General features: G+C 40.8%; 1 protein-coding gene across 5 annotated transcripts in view; it reads right to left on the reverse strand.

Annotated features, from left to right (window-relative positions):
* Positions 1-18,995, reverse strand: part of IGLON5 (IgLON family member 5) — an 859,278-nt gene that overhangs the window by 389,082 nt on the left and 451,201 nt on the right. For all 5 annotated transcript variants that reach the window (XM_073601840.1, XM_073601839.1, XM_073601838.1 and 2 more), the window contains exon 4: positions 11,680-11,799. In XM_073601840.1, the coding sequence (XP_073457941.1) occupies positions 11,680-11,799 (120 nt within the window). The remainder of the gene's footprint in view (positions 1-11,679; positions 11,800-18,995) is intronic.

An 18,995-nucleotide genomic window follows, 5' to 3' on the forward strand; every position in this document is an offset into this window, starting at 1 on the left:
CCCCTAGAGAAATCATTCTCAACTAGGGCTCCTCCAGATGAGCTGTGGATGACTGATCTTTTCAGCTGTCTGTAAGGTGGCATTCTGACCTCTACTGTAAGAGAGGGCATTCTTTCCACTGGCTATTAATGTAAGGAGCATTATTCCCACTGGCAGGCATGTACTGGTCATTGGGACTACAGGGAGTTTCCCGGTGGGCCGATGGCTCAGTGGGCCGATTTCAGTGACAGTGGACCGCTGCCTCCCTCCAGTCCTCTGTCCCCCCCGCAGTGCTCACCTCCTCTCCTTGGCTAGTTATGCAGCGCGCCTGAATACAGACATGATGCTCAGGAGTCAACACTTAGAAGCTCATCATACGATCTGGAAGTAGGGCGGCCTCACTTTCCTGCCTAATCTTGTTCCATTGGGGGGGGGGGGGCGCCAAACTGATTCTTTGCCCCAGGTGAAATAATGTCTAGCTTCCCCACTGGTACTGCCTATAAGAGAAATAATGTAGAACGGCTAATGGCTAGTGGGGGGGGGGCTTGGGTGGCAAGCCGGCATGGGAGAGACCTGTCAAAGTGGGCCAGTCTGGGTGAAGTCCAGGGCCAAATTTTTGTCCCAGTCCAGCCCTGCCCACTGGCCATGAATGTAAGGAACGTTTTTCCAACTGACCACCAACGCAAGGAGCATTCTTCCTACTGGCCACCAATGTAAGGGACATTCTTTCCACTGACCACCAATGTAAAGAGCATTCTTCCCACTTTCCATCACTATAAGGAACATTCTTCCCACTGACTACCAATGTAAGGAGCATTCTTCCCACTGACCACCAAGGTAAGGAGCATTCTTCCCAATGACCACCAATGTAGAGGGCATTCTTCCCACTGACCACCAATGTAAGGATAATTCTTTCTTCTGACCGCCAATGTAAGGGGCATTCTTCCCACTGATCATCATGGTAAGGACCATTTTTCCCACTGGCCCAGTTGAATTGATTGTATTCACGTTTTCTCAAGGCCTCTAGGGTAAAAAGGTTAATAAGCGCTGTTCAAGAGAGACCAAGAGTAATCAGTGGCCCAACATGCTGGACATTCAGACGGTGGTGGTGTGTGGGGCTGCTTTGAGGAGCTTCAAAATGGGATGTTCTCCACATCTCTTTTTATTATACATCACTTAATAGGCTTATAGTCAGCCACGGTTTGAGATAAATAAGCGGAATAAAATGCAGCAAAAGAAAAGGCCTTCTGGTTTTAATGGGAAAACATGTTAGAATAGGAGGCTCTGGCTGGTATTTCTTCTGTTTCTCTGAATCAATTATCAATTATCTCCAATAATAGATGTCGGGGGATCTGTTGGAACAGGTGAACATGGTGGCAGATATAAGTTATAAAGTAGTGAACCGGAAATGGAGGCGAAACACGTTAGTATGGGAGGCTACAGGTGGGTCTTTCTACTGTTTCTCTGGATCAGTGAAGACTTTTGAAACACTGAAGTTCATGAGGTGCGCATATGTTTCTCTCCATTAGCAGATGTTGCCGGATACTGGTGGATCTATTGGAACAGGTGAACGTGGTGCCAGATGTTAGTATAAATGAGTGAATCTGGGATATGGGCGAAACGCGTCAGTTGGGAGGCTACAGGTGGGTCTTTCTTCTGTTTCTGTGGATTAATGAAGACTATTGAAACGCTGAAGTTCATGGGATGCGCCCATGCTTCTTGTTGCTGAATGTTGTTGGATCTGTTTGGAACTGGTGAACATGGTGGCAGATACTTATTTTAAATGAATGAACCTGCGATGTGGGCGAAACGTGTCAAGGTGGGAGGTTCCAAGAGGGTCTTTCTTCTGTTTCTCCGTATCAATAAAGATTTTTGAAACGTTGAATTTCATGGTGTGCGCCCAAGTTTCTCCTTGCTGAATGTTGGTGGATTTATTTAGAACAGACGAACGTGGTGGCAGATATTTGTAATAAATAGCGAACAATTAATTGATGGTAGACCAGTGAATGTAGAGCGAATCTTCAGAGCATAAATAGGCCTCCAAATTTTATTTTTAAATGTTTCGCTATATACCAAGATCCTACTTTAATCACGAGCACATTGTGCAGTAAATTGAATGGGAAGTCCTTTCCTATTCTTGGCCTGAGTCTAACTGGCTCTCCTAACTTCCTGGCAAGCCTCTTACTCCATACATCAAAGTCATCGGCCCTGAGATGATGTATACGTTTAATGCATTACGCTAATACATCAAGAGAGAGATGGCTGCTTGATAATGTATGAATATAATGCATCACACTGCCGCTGTCCTCCATCTGATGTATGGATCCCGCATTCCTCTGTTCTGGCTGGGGAAAAGCATTGGAGGAGAGACTTCCTATATACATCCATTACAGCCTCTCATCTATAGGTGACGAATCCCTAGCCCTATATGAGGCCCCCACTTATCTTTTTTTTTTTTTTTTAGCCCCCTCCACCTGTAACATGTTTGCTGTGCTCTATTTTCTCGTGTAGATACACTATAGTGTCAAAAGTATTGGGAAGCAAACATGGTGAGTCTCCCTTGACAAATCAGATTTGTTGTAAAAGAAGCAATAGATCATTATTGATTATTTATCAGCAGAGCTAATTAAGACTAAGAAATACTGCATGTTACTGCATGCAAACACCGCATATTAACATGTAGGCAGTAATACGATGGGTTGGAACAGTCTGAATGGTCCCGTAATGATAGGACAACTTTAAATCATACACTATATTGTCAAAAGTATTGGGACGCCTGCCTTTACACGCACATGAACATTGATGGCATCCCAGTCTTAGTCTGTAAGGTTTTATATTGAGTTGGCCCACCCTATAACAGCTTCAACTCTTCTACAATGCCTTGTTGATGTCAGAGGAGAATGGGCAGACTGGTTCCAGATGACAGAAAGGCAACAGTAACTCAAATAACCACTCGTTACAACCAAGGCATGCAGAATACCATCTCTAAATACACAACACATCAAACCTTGAAGCAGATGGGCTACAGCAGCAGAAGACCACATCGGGTGCTACTCCTGTCAGCTAAGAACAGGAGACTGAGGCAAAATTAGACAACAGAAGATCGGAAAAACGTTGCCTGGTCTGATGAGTCTCGATTTCAGCTGCGACATTCAGATGGTCGGGTCAGAATTTGGTGTAAACAACATGAAAGCATGGATCCATCCTGCCTTGTATCAGCGGTTCAGGCTGGTGGTGGGGGTGTAATGGTGTGGGGGGATATTTTCTTGGCACACTTTGGGCCCCTTAGTACCAATTGAGCATCGTTTAAATGCCACGGCCTACCTGAGTATTGTTGCTGATCATGTCCATCCCTTTATGACTACAGTGTCCCCATCTTCTGATGGCTCCTTCCAGCAGGATAATGCACCATGTCACAAATCTCCAATCATCTCACCACAGGTTTCTTTAACATGAAAATGAGGTCACTGGGGCAGGGAATGGACATGTCAGAGCAGCCAGGGTGGTATGTCCATCTACAATGCGCATTAGCAGCAGGATAGGGGCGCAGTTACACATTTTATCCCTGGGTGTTGTATGGCCCTGTCCTGGCACAGCCGGACTGTGTGTTAACGTCTTCCCCATTACAAAGAAAGAAAATGAAATTGTTAGCTGGACATATTTTTTGAGCCCGACCACTCCATATATTAAAACTATAAGTCCCCTATTAATTAGACTGGCATATCTTTCATCGGCGAAGACGTTTTTATTAGCTTAGTTAGCCAGAAGAGCGTTCTCACCAGGCTTGTGGATGATCTATTGTAGGAGAGATCAATCCTAGGGATGAGAAAAATTGAGAGTTCTCATCTCCCTAAAATCTCGGCGAAAATCGGATGAAGGGCTTCGGAGTCAATGGGTGAAGGAGAAATAAAGGTAGATCTGGTCATCTTAAAGAATGCAGTGAGCTTTAAATTGTTCCTGAAGGTCATCTATCCTGGACCTGTCCTTCTGCCAAAAAATGAACCATTATGAGTCCCATTATTAAACTTTTTCCTTATATTATTTTACAGAAATTAAAAAAACAGGCAATGAAAAAAATTAAATAAAATAAAAAATGTCAGTGAATTAGATGTAAGGTTTTAGAGTCAATGGAGGAGGGGAAATTAAAGCGATTTTGGTCATTCTGAAGCATGCAATTGGCTTTACCCCTTGGCACCGGCCGTATGCATGTATGCGGCCTCTCAGCGGGTAGGCCTTGATGGCGAGCGGCTGCATACACGTGGCCTTGTGTTTACAACTTACTGTGCTCAGAGCACACTCCCAGCATGGTAGCTGGCGGGAATCGGTGAGCTCCTAATGCGTACTTGTGATTGGGAGCTTTCCGATCATGTGACCACTGTGACAGCCAATCACAGCAGTCAAAAGACTTGAGTGCCCGCCTCCTGGCTTTTAGAACTCTAAAAGGGAACGGGAGGCGGTCTTGCAAAGAGGTTAAAGGATAAGTTCACCTTTGGGAACTAGCTACACGTTCCACCCGTTTTATAGGGTGGAACATGTAACATGTTCTCAGTGCTGCAGTTGCTGCCCGATCTCTGCACTCCCTGTGACAGCAGTATGGGGAGAAGTTCCACGTACTAGCTGCCACTTTTTAAAATCAGCGTGGCCGTGCGGGGCTCCGCCCACACAGCCACGTCATTCATACACAGAGCTCTGTGTATAAATGAACTACAAGCCCGTCATCCTTTGCGGATGTTGGCTTGTAGTTCTCAATGAACTACCACGGAGCTGTTAAGTGGTGTGGTAGTTCATTGATTCTTCCTCTCAGTGTATCTGCTTGCCTGTATGGGAGGTACGGACACACAGATACACTGACAGTGTGCAGGAGACCTGCATTGTCAATGCTTTACAGGCTACCAAAACTGTATTCTTTAAATTGCTCCAGAGGGGCAACTATCCTGGATGTGTTTGTTTGCCAAAAAAAAATAGACCATTATGAGTCCCATTATTAAAATTTATTTTTATTTTTACAGAAATTAAAAAAACGGAAATTAAGGAGTTTTTGATCATTCTGAAGCAAGAAGTTGGCTTTAAATTGCTCCAGAGGGTCAACTATCCTGGTTGTGTTTGTTTTGCCAAAAAATGGACCATTATGAGCCCATTATTGTATTTTTTTCTTTTTTACAGAAATTTAAAAAAACAGTAAAAAAAGTAAAGAGTGAGTTAAAAATGTGAGGCACAAGTAACCTTCAAATACACACTAAAAAAAAAGTACAGTAAATTTAAAAAACTAGACTACTCTAAGCATACCTTCCAAATTATAAAGCACAAAGTAGAAAAAAATGTATTCAGGAAAGCCTATCCAACCTCTAAAAGACAGTAAAAAAAGTAAAGCAAAAAAGTGAGGCATAAGTAACCTTCAAATACACACAAAAAAAAGTACAACAAATTTAAAAAAACAGACTACTCTAAGCATACCTTCCAAATTATAAAGCACAAAGTAGAAAAAATGTATTCAGGAAAGCCTACCCAACCTCCAAAAGACAGTAAAAAAGTACAGTAAAAAATGTGAGACACAAGTAACCTTCAAATACACACAAAAAAAGTACAATACATTAAAAAAACTAGGCATACCTTCCAAATTATAAAGCACAAAGTAGAAAAAAATGTATTCAGGAAAGCCTATCCAACCTCCAAAAGACAGTAAAAAAAGTAAAGTAAAAAATGTGAGGCACAAGTAACCTTCAAATACACACAAAACAAGTACAATAAAATGTAAAAAAAAACTAGACTACTCTAGGCATACCTTCCAAATTATAAAGCACAAAGTAGAAAAAAATGTATTCAGAAAAGCCTACCCAACCTCCAAAAGACAGTAAAAAAGGGTAAAGTAAAAAATGTGAGGTATAAGTAACCTTCAAATACATACAAAAAAAAGTACAATACATTTAAAAAAACAGACTACTCTAAGCATACCTTCCAAATTATAAAGCACAAAGTAGAAAAAATGTATTCAGAAAAGCCTACCCAACCTCCAAAAGACAGTAAAAAAGGGTAAAGTAAAAAATGTGAGGTATAAGTAACCTTCAAATACATACAAAAAAAAGTACAATACATTTAAAAAAACAGACTACTCTAAGCATACCTTCCAAATTATAAAGCACAAAGTAGAAAAAATGTATTCAGGAAAGCCTACCCAACCTCCAAACGACAGTAAAAAAGTACAGTAAAAAATGTGAGGCACAAGTAACCTTCAAATACAAACAAAAAAAGTACAATAAATTAAAAAAACTAGACTACTCTAAGCATACCTTCAAAATTATAAAGCACAAAGTAGAAAAAAATGTATTCAGGAAAGCCTATCCAACCTCCAAAAGACAGTAAAAAAAGTAAAGTAAAAAATGTGAGGCACAAGTAACCTTCAAATACACACAAAACAAGTACAATAAAATGAAAAAAAAAACTAGACTACTCTAGGCATACCTTCCAAATTATAAAGCACAAAGTAGAAAAAAATGTATTCAGAAAAGCCTACCCAACCTCCAAAAGACAGTAAAAAAGGTAAAGTAAAAAATGTGAGGTATAAGTAACCTTCAAATACACACATAAAAAAGTACAATAAATTTAAAAAAAACAGACTACTCTAAGCATACCTTCCAAATTATAAAGCACAAAGTAGAAAAAATTTATTCAGAAAAGCCTACCCAACCTCCAAAAGACAGTAAAAAAGGGTAATGTAAAAAATGTGAGGCACAAGTAACCTTCAAATACAAACAAAAAAAGTACAATAAATTAAAAAAACTAGACTACTCTAAGCATACCTTCAAAATTATAAAGCACAAAGTAGAAAAAAAATGTATTCAGGAAAGCCTATCCAACCTCCAAAAGACAGTAAAAAAGTACAGTAAAAAATGTGAGGCACAAGTAACCTTCAAATACAAACAAAAAAAGTACAATAAATTAAAAAAACTAGACTACTCTAAGCATACCTTCAAAATTATAAAGCACAAAGTAGAAAAAAATGTATTCAGGAAAGCCTATCCAACCTCCAAAAGACAGTAAAAAAGTAAAGTAAAAAATGTGAGGCACAAGTAACCTTCAAATACACACAAAAAAGTACAATAAGTTAAAAAAACTAGACTACTCTAAGCATATCTTCCAAATTATAAAGCACAAAATTGAAAAAAATGTATTCAGGAAAGCCTACCCAACCTCCACCTAAAATTGTAATTTGGCCACTCCATCAGATCATCACCTTGTACCACCTCCCCCTCCCTTTAGAGTGTTAGCTCCATGAGCAAGGCCCTCCTATTCCTTCTGTATTGAACTGTATTGTAATCGCACCTGTGTCTCCCTTTGTATTGTAAAGCACTGTACAAACTATTGTCACTATATAAATCCTGAATAATAATAATAATAATAAAGACAGATGACAGACCACTGCTACGCCATCCTACCCATTTACACAGACCATGAAGAATTAATATGCAAAAATAATTTAAACTGGGTAAATTGTATTCTAACACTTTGAAAGTAAAAATACTTTTTTTTTTATAAAGGTCTATACATTAGATCGAAAAAGAAGGCGAACAAGGAGAAATTCCCAAAGAGGGACAGTTTCTCTAAATAAAGGACAGTTGTTGTCTATCCTCTATTTACACCCATAACCCCCCCCCCCCCCAAAAAAAAAAAAAAAAATAAAACAAATAAATACAAATTTAAAAAGAAACAAACACACCCCCTAAATATAGTAAAAAAAATGCAGGTTTTTCCCAAACTTAACCAGTTCAATGAACAAAGTTTCTAATTTGGTTACATTTTGATACAAATCAATTTTGCCAAAGCAACTCATCCCTAATCATTCCTTAAACAGTTATAATTTTCTCAGTTGAAAAATACGTTAACCTGTAAACAAGGTGATACCAGATAATACTGATCCGCTGTTTCCAGGTATAGGACATATGGATGCATATTGTATACAGTCATTTGTTTTTCAGGTATGACCAGTGAAACTACTCAGCGTGCTGTATAGCAAGCACTGAAATGGCTCTTGAAGTATCTAAAGCCAAAACTTTTTTTTTTGTCATATGTATCCCTGTTAGGGAGATTTCCCTCCGCTTCCTGTAAGGGCAGGAAGTAATGGTAAATCTCTCCTGTGGGGACACAGATAAAAACACATTTTTTTATCAGAGTGAGAAAAGGGTTAGAACCACTTAACCATGCTTTTGTTTCTGTCTGCTTTCTTTCTGTACTAGTGACAACCCCATTTCTACAGGAATCCCACAGGTATGATATATGCAAGCTGGACCAATGTAACTATGTAAAAATATCCAAACCTGGAATTCTTCTTGAATAAATTCCCACTCTGTACAAAACTGAAATCCCCTGTAGCCAGAATCCACTGACCACTTCACAGGGCCACTGGGTGTGTGTTTCCTGAATTCTATGCTGTGTAATTTATATTTTAACGGCCTCCTGTATTACCAATCACATCCTAATGTCTAAAGGCTGTGCTTAATTTCTTTGGTGGCTGTCACTCTTAGTTCTGGCATTTTTATAACAGGCTTTCTGTATGGGAAAGACAATAAGAAGTGAGCAGTGGGCGTGTTTGGGAATCCCTCTCCTGCATCACAAGTTTGGGTTCCCAGATTACCAGAGTACCAGCAAAACAGGGAATGGGTTGAATGACTGATGCCCTAGGCCTAGAGAAATGCTTGGATGATTAGTAATGAGCAGGCAGTCTGTGCTCTCTAGATGCATCTGAAAGGTAAATACTACGTTCTGACCGGAGAGTATTTTTAAGATATGTATAAGATAAGCAAAAATGTTGTCTAATAAGGAAATGGATGAAAATCTGGCTCTGTTAATTATTTCTGGCAATGTGTGTCTATGAAAGATCTTATTATTAAAAAATTCCAGTAGGACCCTGATCAGGGCAAAGTGAAAGGCTCCCTTTCCTCCTTCCTTGCATACATACCTTATGCTCCTTGCTGCTCCATTTGCCTGGTACTTCCAGGTAAATATTACTGGGCATGTGATCTTCTACCTGTGTTTCCATGATGCAATGCTTGAGGTCTAAGTGGTCAATCACCAGACGCCAACGCTGTCACATAGGGAAATGATGGGAAGGAAATGAGCCATGTGTTGGAGCACAGGCCAACGTGAAGCTTACACGGGGCTATTTACTCAGGCAGGTCATTGTGGTGATGGTGAAGCTCAAGAAAGGCATGCCTCAGAGGGAGGGAGAGGGTGGGAAATCAAGAGAACCTTTCATTATGCTCTGATTAGGCATTTTTTAATTGAGGGTATGCAAGCGCAACTCAACTGCTCTCTGGCATCTACGTCTTCAAGCAAAGTCCAAAATGTGAACAGTCATGTTAACAGTCCCTTGTTACCATCCTTAAATTCAAAACCAACACCCTTCTTTCTTGCAATATATCATTTATTTGTTCTTCAGGATGTAGGCAACCCTTAATCAATCAGACCAATTTTTTTGGCATGCTTGGAAATTTCTAGAATTCATGTTGTAGACCACCTGCCTGGTTCTTCTCAATAATTCCTAACCCCTATCAAATCCTGTCCTATCCATTTAGTGCTAGTGGTGCACAAAATCCCGTGCTTATCTAAATCTGCTGCGTATTAAGAAAAAAAAAAAAAATCTGAAACATATAGCGGATCTTGTATGGCTAATATCCCATACGAGAAGAGATCACAGCTGCAGGCAGTCAGCATTTTGCTACAATGCTAACCATATTGTACACAAAACAATATCCTGTTTTAATCCAGAATCCAGATGTGAACACAATATGCCATTGCTTTACAACGTTCACATGTGCTCTGTGTCTTCACAATGGGGCTGCACATGCTGAGCGCACAGCTATAAGTCACTTTGCTTTGTAAAATCTATGATGCATTTGTTGCATTTGAATAATAATTTCAAAGGAGGCTTTTGTGTAATGAATCAATAGAACACTTCAAAGAACACGTGACTATTGGACATGATCATCATACAATTCTATTACACTCTATACATGGAACACTATAACTCCAATATGACCGACCACTGGACATGATCATCATACAATTCTATTACACTCCATACATAGAACACTACACCTCCAACATGACCCTCCACTAGACATGATCATCATACAATACTGTTACACTCTATGCATAGAACACTACATCTCCAACATGACCCTCCACTGGACATGATCATCATACAATTCTATTACACTCCATACATAGAACATTACACCTCCAACATGACCCTCCACTAGACATGATCATCATACAATACTGTTACACTCCATACATAGAACATTACACCTCCAACATGACCCTCCACTAGACATGATCATCATACAATTCTATTACACTCTATACATAGAACACTACATCTCCAACATGACCCACCACTGGACATGATCATAATACAATTCTATTACACTCTATACATAGAACACTACACCCCCAACATGACCCACCACTGGACATGATCATCATACAATTCTATTACACTCCATAGATAGAACACTACATCTCCAACATGACCCTCCACTAGACATGATCATCATACAATTCTATTACACTCTATACATAGAACACTACATCTCCAACATGACCCACCACTGGACATGATCATAATACAATTCTATTACACACTATACATAGAACACTACATCTCCAACATGACCCACCACTGGACATGATCATCATACAATTCTATTATACTCTGTACATAGAACACTACACCCCCAACATGACCCTCCACTGGACATGATCATCATACAATTCTATTACACTCCATACATAGAACACTACACCTCCAACATGACCCACCACTGGACATGATCATCATACAATTCTATTATACTCTATACATAGAACACTACACCCCCAACATGACCCACCACTGGACACGATCATCATTCAATTCTATTACACTCTATACATAGAACACGACACCTCTAAAATGACCAACCACTCAACATGATCATAATACAATTTGATTGCACAGCCTACTTACTTTTCCTAGTAAAGGTCTCAAATTTAGGCTGTAACTATTGCTAGCACAACCCAACCAAAAGGAAGTTGGCTTTGGTGGTGAATTTTGAGGCACCTAAATCGATGCTGAAGCTACTGTGTGACTCCGAATAAGAGCCTCTACTTTCCTATATAATCTATTTTTGGGGATGCGCATCCCAATTATGCTTAATCTCTGTTCGCACAAGTGTATCCTAATTTTAATTGCCATTTATAACCTTTAAAAACGAAAGGTCTAGTTTACATCAATGCTTATTGTGCCTGCAGTGGTTAACCTACTACATTGTGCTATAGTCTTATTAAATGTGATAATTGTTTTTATTTGTGCTGTGCTTTGCATTTTTTGTCTCCATGGATACCTTAGATTAAAGTTCAAAGGCAGCTAATTTTTTAAAGCTTACAAAGGACGTTTTTATCTGCTTTCAGTCTTAGCTCATGCACAGACATACCTGCATAAACATGGGTATGTGAATTATACTGATGCTCACGGTAAATGTTTTGGTGAGATTGGGTTTTAAGATTAACAGAAAAGATACCAGACAATCTGGTGCCATTTTTTTTTTGATACTTAGGATAGTTATTGGACCTTAGAAGGACTTTTATTGGACTTTATTTCCCTCTTAAATTAAGTCACTATTTTACATCATCACACTAGAGATAAGTACAGGATGCCCTTACCTCTGAGCTGTCTCCAAGTCACGGTTGGCTCCGGTTTTCCCACCGCTAGACACATGAGGTTAACGTTGCTCCCCTCGTTTACGGTGATGCTGGCCGAGATGTTAACTATTTTGGCTGGAACTAAAAAAATAAAAAAATAAAAAGAAAATATAGAGTATCAAAATAAATGTTTTTTTTAGAAAAACAAAGAAATTAACAATCAGTTCATCGGTAGAGGTGCAGGAATTGATTGATAGTTTGTTGCAGATTAAAAATGGTATTTATAGCTAAAATATCATTCGCAGTCAAACAATTGCCAACATACACAAGCTGTCTTAATTTCAATTAATAATTTGCAGTAAGTAGTAATTGTAAATTTTACAAAATAACTTTCAGACCTTCAATCAAATTAGAATACTGAAAATGATGTCATATTTCCCCAAATTTAATTTGCCACAAACACATCCCTTGATATCAATTACGGCTAATTAAATCATTTAAAGCTGAATTACGGGATAAGCAAAAATTGTCTAAATCTATTCATGATGTGTATTCTTCCTGTAATCCAGGAGTGCATTTTGTATTTCTTCCAGATCTGTGCAGTAATTCACTGTGAAACCTTTCCTCCCTGTAATAAAGACCACTCGCTGCTGTTCTCTCTCCTTGTGAAGGGTGACTGGTCTGGTCTCCGCCCCCAGCTGTAGTTTTCTGCAGGAAGCCTGTAGTGGGTGGAGCCTGCTGGGCCCCTCCCACAGCTTTGCTCTCTGCAGAGGCCATGTACAGTACATTAATGAGGTCACTGCTACTTTTACAAAGTAATCTTTGTGTTTGCAAAGGTATTTTTGTGCACTCAAAGAGGATTTATACCCTTGTGATTATTGAGAAATGTTTTCAGAGGACAATTTTTGAGCTCAGACTTCAGCTTTAAGAACAAAGTGCAGACATTCATAACAACCAATCAGAAGCCATCTTTTACTGCATTCTAAATTGATGATACGTTGAAGTGAATTATATGTATGGATTAGGAATTAGAAGGTAAACCCCATATACAGTGGAAACTAAGTGCACCTGCACTATAGTGCACCACAAAACATGGGTATAACTGCACTGTGCGTTGTGGTGAGAACAGAAATCACCCAAATGGCCCTGATAAAAAGTTTACATACCCTGGAATGTTGGCCTTGGTACAGACACACAAGGTGGCACACACAGGTTAAAATGTCAATTAAAGGTTAATTTCCCACATTTGTGGCTTTTTAAATCACAATTAGTGTCTGTGTATAAATAGTCAATGAGTTTTTTAGCTCTCACATGGATGCACTAAGCAGGCTAGACACTGAGCCATGAAGAGCAGAAAAGAACAGTCAAAAGATATGCGTAACAAGGTAATCAAACTTTACAAAGATGGAAGAGGATATAAAAAGATATCCAAAGCCTTGAATATGCCAGTCAGTACTGTTCAATCACTTAATATGATGTGGAAAATTTGGGGATCTCTTGATACCAAGCCAAGGTCAGGTAGATCAAGAAAGATTTCAGTCACAACTTCCACAGGAACTGTTCGTGATACAAAGAAAAACCCACAGGTAACCTCAGGAGAAATATAGGGTTTATATATATATATATATATATATATATATATATATATATATATATATATATATATATATATATATATATATATATATATATATATATATATCATTGATCACTACTAGTTTATATATAGAAATGAGCTTGATATATAAATGAGCTTGATATATAAAGACTAGTAACGGTCAATGAGATATAATGACTAGTAATAAAAAATGAGACAATGTTTCCTTTTACATGACTTTATAAGGTCATATATACAGAAACAATATATTAGCCTTGTAAAACACTCAATATATGAGTTTTATTGGTATTATGTACCTCTCTGGGGTGGCAAACAAACAAAGCAATTTTTCTTTTTAACAGCTCTGTATAACTACAATTACTTATATTGCCATTTGTATGATCATCTGTGGGTAATATAGGAGACATAAAAACTAGGGTAAGTGCCATTCTGTGATCAAGTTAAATATTAAATGTGATGTTGTTTCTCATAGCTGGTTAATTCATGGCCTTCAATTCCAGAAGCCGTAAAACAATGATTTATATGCAGCACATGCCTTAAGTGAACAGTAAGAAAGCATGTGCTCACAGGATGGCAAAGGAGAGAGGCTGCAGACAGACAGCTGGCACCGCCGGGCACCATATAAATGATGTAGGCTGGGTGTAGAGGCTGGCTTTTCTACAGTGAATGGTAATAGATCAAACAAACAAAAAAAAAAGTTTCCAGCGCGCTGTGAGTTCCCACTAACCATCGCTGCGAAAATATTTTTTGATGGATGATCTCTGATATATTATAAGCAATGCGAAATTCTGTGTCGCAGCTTGTGCAAAGGCATATATTATAGGCCAAGATTGGCGTTTTGCCAGGGCTGAGCCGGTCCTCCCGGCAGTGAAAGGGTGGAACATAAAAGACATTAAAGCCTGGTCTTGTTGCCCGTGGGGTTAGTTCCTTGTTCGGAGGCGAGCGGTTTTTCAGTGTCGTTTTATGAGCGGTCTGGCTCTCCCCTGGGATTCATAATTGCTCCCCGGTAATGAGAGCCGAGCTCAGTGTTAATCCCTCAGCACTTAAACTTTGAGCCTGTGGTTATGGCAGAGCCCGGCTGGCTTCATGATGTCATGCCGCAGCAGACTGAGAGGCTGTGGGAGAACTTCTGCTGCCGCTTTTCATTCTGTCCGTCAGACCAAAGAAAGACTTCTATCTATTTATATTACTAAAAAAGAAAAAAGAAAAAAACACAAAGCAGAACTCCAGCTAATAAAAAAAAAAAAAAAAAAAACGAAATACCAATGAATAGCCCATGAAAAGATAACATAACAAAAACAGCTTGTGCTGCAATATTCATCGAGATTTCCTCTGCAGTACTTTTTTCTGCCACTAGATGTGCTCAGTCTGGTGGCCAACATCATTCAACCTATTTCGTCAGAGACCAGGTTGACACGTCCCTAAAGCCTGTAATTGGACAGTAAGAAAAGAAGCAGCACAGTGATAAGCCCATCTCTTTGCCACGCTGATTTCTCCTCCTATTAGCATGCTTCTTGTCAGCACATGGACTGATTGGCTCTTGTAGTGCTTTTCCTTGCACACTCCAGCCCTGCTGTACAGAGATCACATGAGACTGATACCAATTTAAATTCAGATGCTTTTTACAATGTATTAATAAGAGAACTGCATTATTTATGTCTTTTATTTCTGCCTGGAATTCAGCTTTAAACTCTAGCTAAATACACATTCAGAATACATGCACATGAACTGTCCTACTTGTCCATATATTGATAATGCAGTTCATCTGCTTTTGTGATTTTCCCTTTATATTCAGGAGGGTGACACCAATGCTCAGAGCCTGTGTTCCTGCAGCTTTCCACCACCTCCATCCGGCTCGTTGGACTATTTGTGGGCATCACTGCACAAGACAGGTCTACCAGAGCTCTCTCTCCCTTCTGGAGGGGTTATTAACCCTCCCTTCAGTCCCAGTGCCCAAATCACGTTAGAATGGCAGAACTGAACAAGCATTAGAGCCTGTTTAGCTCATTAAAGTACAGTATACAGGTTTTTCTTTGTATCCCAAACAGTTCCTAAGGCAGTTGTGGCTGAAATCTTTCTTGATCTACCTGACCTTGGCTTGATATCAAGAGATCCCCAAATTTTCCACTTCTTATTACGGTAAGTGATTGAACAGTACTGACTGGCGTATTCAAGGCTTTGGATAGCTTTTTATATCCTTTTCCATCTTTGTAAAGTTTCAATACCTTGTTACGCAGGTCTTTTGACTATTTTCTACCTCCTCATGGCTCAGTGTCTAGCCTGCTTAGTGCATCCATGTGAGAACTAACAAACTCATTGACTATTTATACACCCTAATTGTGATTTAAAAAGCCACACATGTGGGAAAAAAAACCTTTAATTGTCATTTTAACCTGTGTGTGCCACCTTCTGTGTCTGTACCAAGGTCAAACATTCCAGGGTATGTAAACTTTTTATCAGGGACATTTGGGTGATTTCTGTTTTCATTATGATTTAAAAAGGATCCAAAAAAACTATGTGATAATAAATGGCTTCATGTGATTGCTATCCTTAAATAAAAGACAGTTTTTTGGCATGATCAGTCATATTTTCAATATTAAAGTGGTTGTATACCCGCTGACACTTTTTTTTTTATACCCCTGTAAGGCAAAAGGCATAATGAGCTAGTATGCACCGCATACTAGCTCATTATGAAATACTTACCTTAGAACGAGGCGTCGGTATCTTACCTGGTCCATGCCGAGGTAGCTGACATGTTGCCTCGGCATGTCTTCCGGGTATCGCGGTTCCAGCGCTGTGAGTGGCTGGAGCCGTGATGTCATCACTCCCGCGCATCCCGCGAGATTTCTTTCCCGGCAAGGTCCGGCATCTGCCGGGCCTTCAGCCGAGAATCCCCTGTGCGCATGCGCCATTGCAGTCAGCGACTCATAGCAAGGGGAATATCTCCTAAACCATCCACTTTTAGGAGATATTTTTTTTACCTACAGGTAAGCCTTTTTATAGGCTTACCTGTAGGTAAAAGTTAAAAAATAGACTATACAACCGCTTTAATGCCAAAATGTCACAATTTCTGCCAGGGTATGCAAACTTTTGAGCACAACTGTATGTATAGTGTTTTAACTCACTGTCTTGTCTCTGGATTGTGCACCTGTGTTGTCACCTAGTCACATGGGTTTCCCATAGAGTCTACATCCGCAGTGATGCATTTCACCACTCCTGGTTGCTTAAAAGGGTAGGGGAAGTCTTGCCTATCCTTGTGAGCAAGCCAGGAGTGGTGGAAGGATAGGGGAAGTCTTCCCCTATCCTTGGGAGCAAGCCAGGAGCAGTGAAACAATAAGGGAAGTCTTCGCCTAACCCTTGGGAGCAAGCCAGGAGTGGTGGAAAGATAGAGGAAGTATTTGCCTATGCTTGTGAGCAAGCCAGGAGTGGTGGAAGGTTAGGGGAAGTCTTTGTTTATCCCTGGAAGAAAGCCAGGAGTGGTGAAAGGATAGGTGAAGTCTTTGCCTTTCCTTAGGAGAAATCCAGGAGTGGTGAAAGGTTAGGGGAAGTCTTTGCCTATCCTTGGGAGCAAGCCAGGAGTGGTGAAAGGTTAGGGGCAGTCTTTGCCTATCCTTGGGAGCAAGCCAGGAGTGGTGAAAGGATAGGTTAAGTCTTTGCCTATCCTTGGGAACAAGCCAGGAGTGGTGAAAGGTTAGGGGCAGTCTTTGCCTATCCTTGGGAGCAAGCCAGGAGTGGTGAAAGGATAGGTTAAGTCTTTGCCTATCCTTGGGAACAAGCCAGGAGTGGTGAAAGGTTAGGGGCAGTCTTTGCCTATCCTTGGGAACAAGCCAGGAGTGGTGAAAGGTTAGGGGAAGTCTTCCTCTATCCTTGTGAACAAGCCAGGAGTGGTGAAACGCGTCAAAGTAGGTTGGTTTTTGGGTGGAGACATTACTGTATGCAATTAATTAATTGATTATTAAAAAATACTGCAAGAGCAGCTAAGTGGAGTGTGGCTAAGATTCTTTAATTTTTTTCAAAGGAAATTTTTTTTTAAAATATATGTTCCTCCTTGTAAGGCCCTATGCACATAGGACGTTTATCATGGGGCACTGATGTTTTTCTGTGGGCAGCGGGCCACTGGCCACCTGTCAAACTTTACAAGGGACTGACAGATGCTGCGACAAGCCAGGGCTGGAAGTATGGCAATATGTGCCCAAAGATGGATGCCTCAGCATGCTCGGTGGTAACTCATGAGTACTGCAAAACAGCTGATTGGCTTCTTGTGCTACTTCTCCCTCCCCTAGTCTGTGTAACCTGGGTGCACAGTTGGTTTAACTAAAAAAGGTGACTTGTACCTTTAATATCCTTAGTTAGCCAAATAGGAGCTAGTTTACACTAGTGGTTGGGGGGGGGGGGGGGGGTAGTGAAACCCTGTGGTTGAGCCATATATTTACTGTGCCCCAACCGCTGCCCCCTTTAGCTACAGAGACAGCGGCCGGGAGTTCACAGATACTATAGCTGCAGCTGTAGCAAGAATTATACCCCCTGTCGGTGGGCACAAGGCACAAGTATATGTGGCTGCTCTGCAAGCTCCCTGCAACCGCATGCAATGCACAATGTACTAGTGCGGGGATCAAGGGGTTAAAGCAAGTGGGAAGGAGGAGGTAATGCAATGCTCTTTGAAGTTCGATCTGAATGCGGATTGCTATTCAGATTGCACCGCTAGCCCGAATGAGGCCACAGGGTAACACTTAATGTAACATCTGGGGGGGGGGTTGGACAGGTGTAGCATCCAGGTGGTCTATCAAAGTGTATAGCAGGCTGCAGCTGGATGGGGCTGAATGCTGTACTACGTGGTACCAGCGTTTAGGGCCCTGTGTGCTCAAGGACAAGGTTGACCCACCAATCCTGCTGGGACTAATAAAGCATTCTGAATCTGAAAGTGCTGGGAGGGACGCAACGCAGCTGGGGACAGCCCTACGTACAATGGGCCTTAAGGTGGAACTTCACCGAAAAGGCAAAGTTCCGCTTGTTTGCAATCCCCCTCCACTGCCACATTTGGCACTTTTTGGGGGAGAGCGGGTACTTTATTTTGACAGGTGCCCGCTCCCACTTTCGGTCAGATGCACCGCTGCGATCTGAGCTGGAAGTTCGGCGCCCCCTCCATCCCCCGCAGCCTTCTGGGATATATCACAGGTCCCAGAAGACTGCGGGACCATTCACAAAGCACATCGCTGCTCACGCATGCACAGTAGGAGGCCAGACGAGAAGCTGCAAGACCGTTTTTCCTTATTTAAGATCCTGGCACCTGGACCCGAAGCCGATTGAAGAATCGGCTCGGGTGCCGACATCGCTGGATTCTTGGACAGGTATGTAGCAGGGTTCCAGGCCTCCTTCAGTCTAATGAGAACCTCCAGGGCCAAAGATAACTGACATCCTTCTGTGTATAGTGGGTTGTGAGGCATGGTGGGTGCAAGATGATTAAAGTCATTGGGCGCCAGACACTTCTTGAATGCAAAAGACAGTTTATTTCTCTTAACAAAGCTTTTGGGGGAAAGAGGGTTAGGGCCAGGACACCCTTAGGTAGTTGCAAGTTCAATTGGCAGACTCCGAGACTTCAACTGGAGGACAGCCGTGCAGGGAAAGGTATCCAGCAAGACGCCACATCTGCATGTGCAGGAATGCTGTCTCCTATGGCAATAGTCTTTAGCAGTTCCTAACACAAACGTAACAGTTCCTT

This window comes from Aquarana catesbeiana, linkage group LG10 (genome assembly GCF_042186555.1).
Source record: "Aquarana catesbeiana isolate 2022-GZ linkage group LG10, ASM4218655v1, whole genome shotgun sequence".
Lineage (NCBI taxonomy): Eukaryota > Metazoa > Chordata > Amphibia > Anura > Ranidae > Aquarana > Aquarana catesbeiana.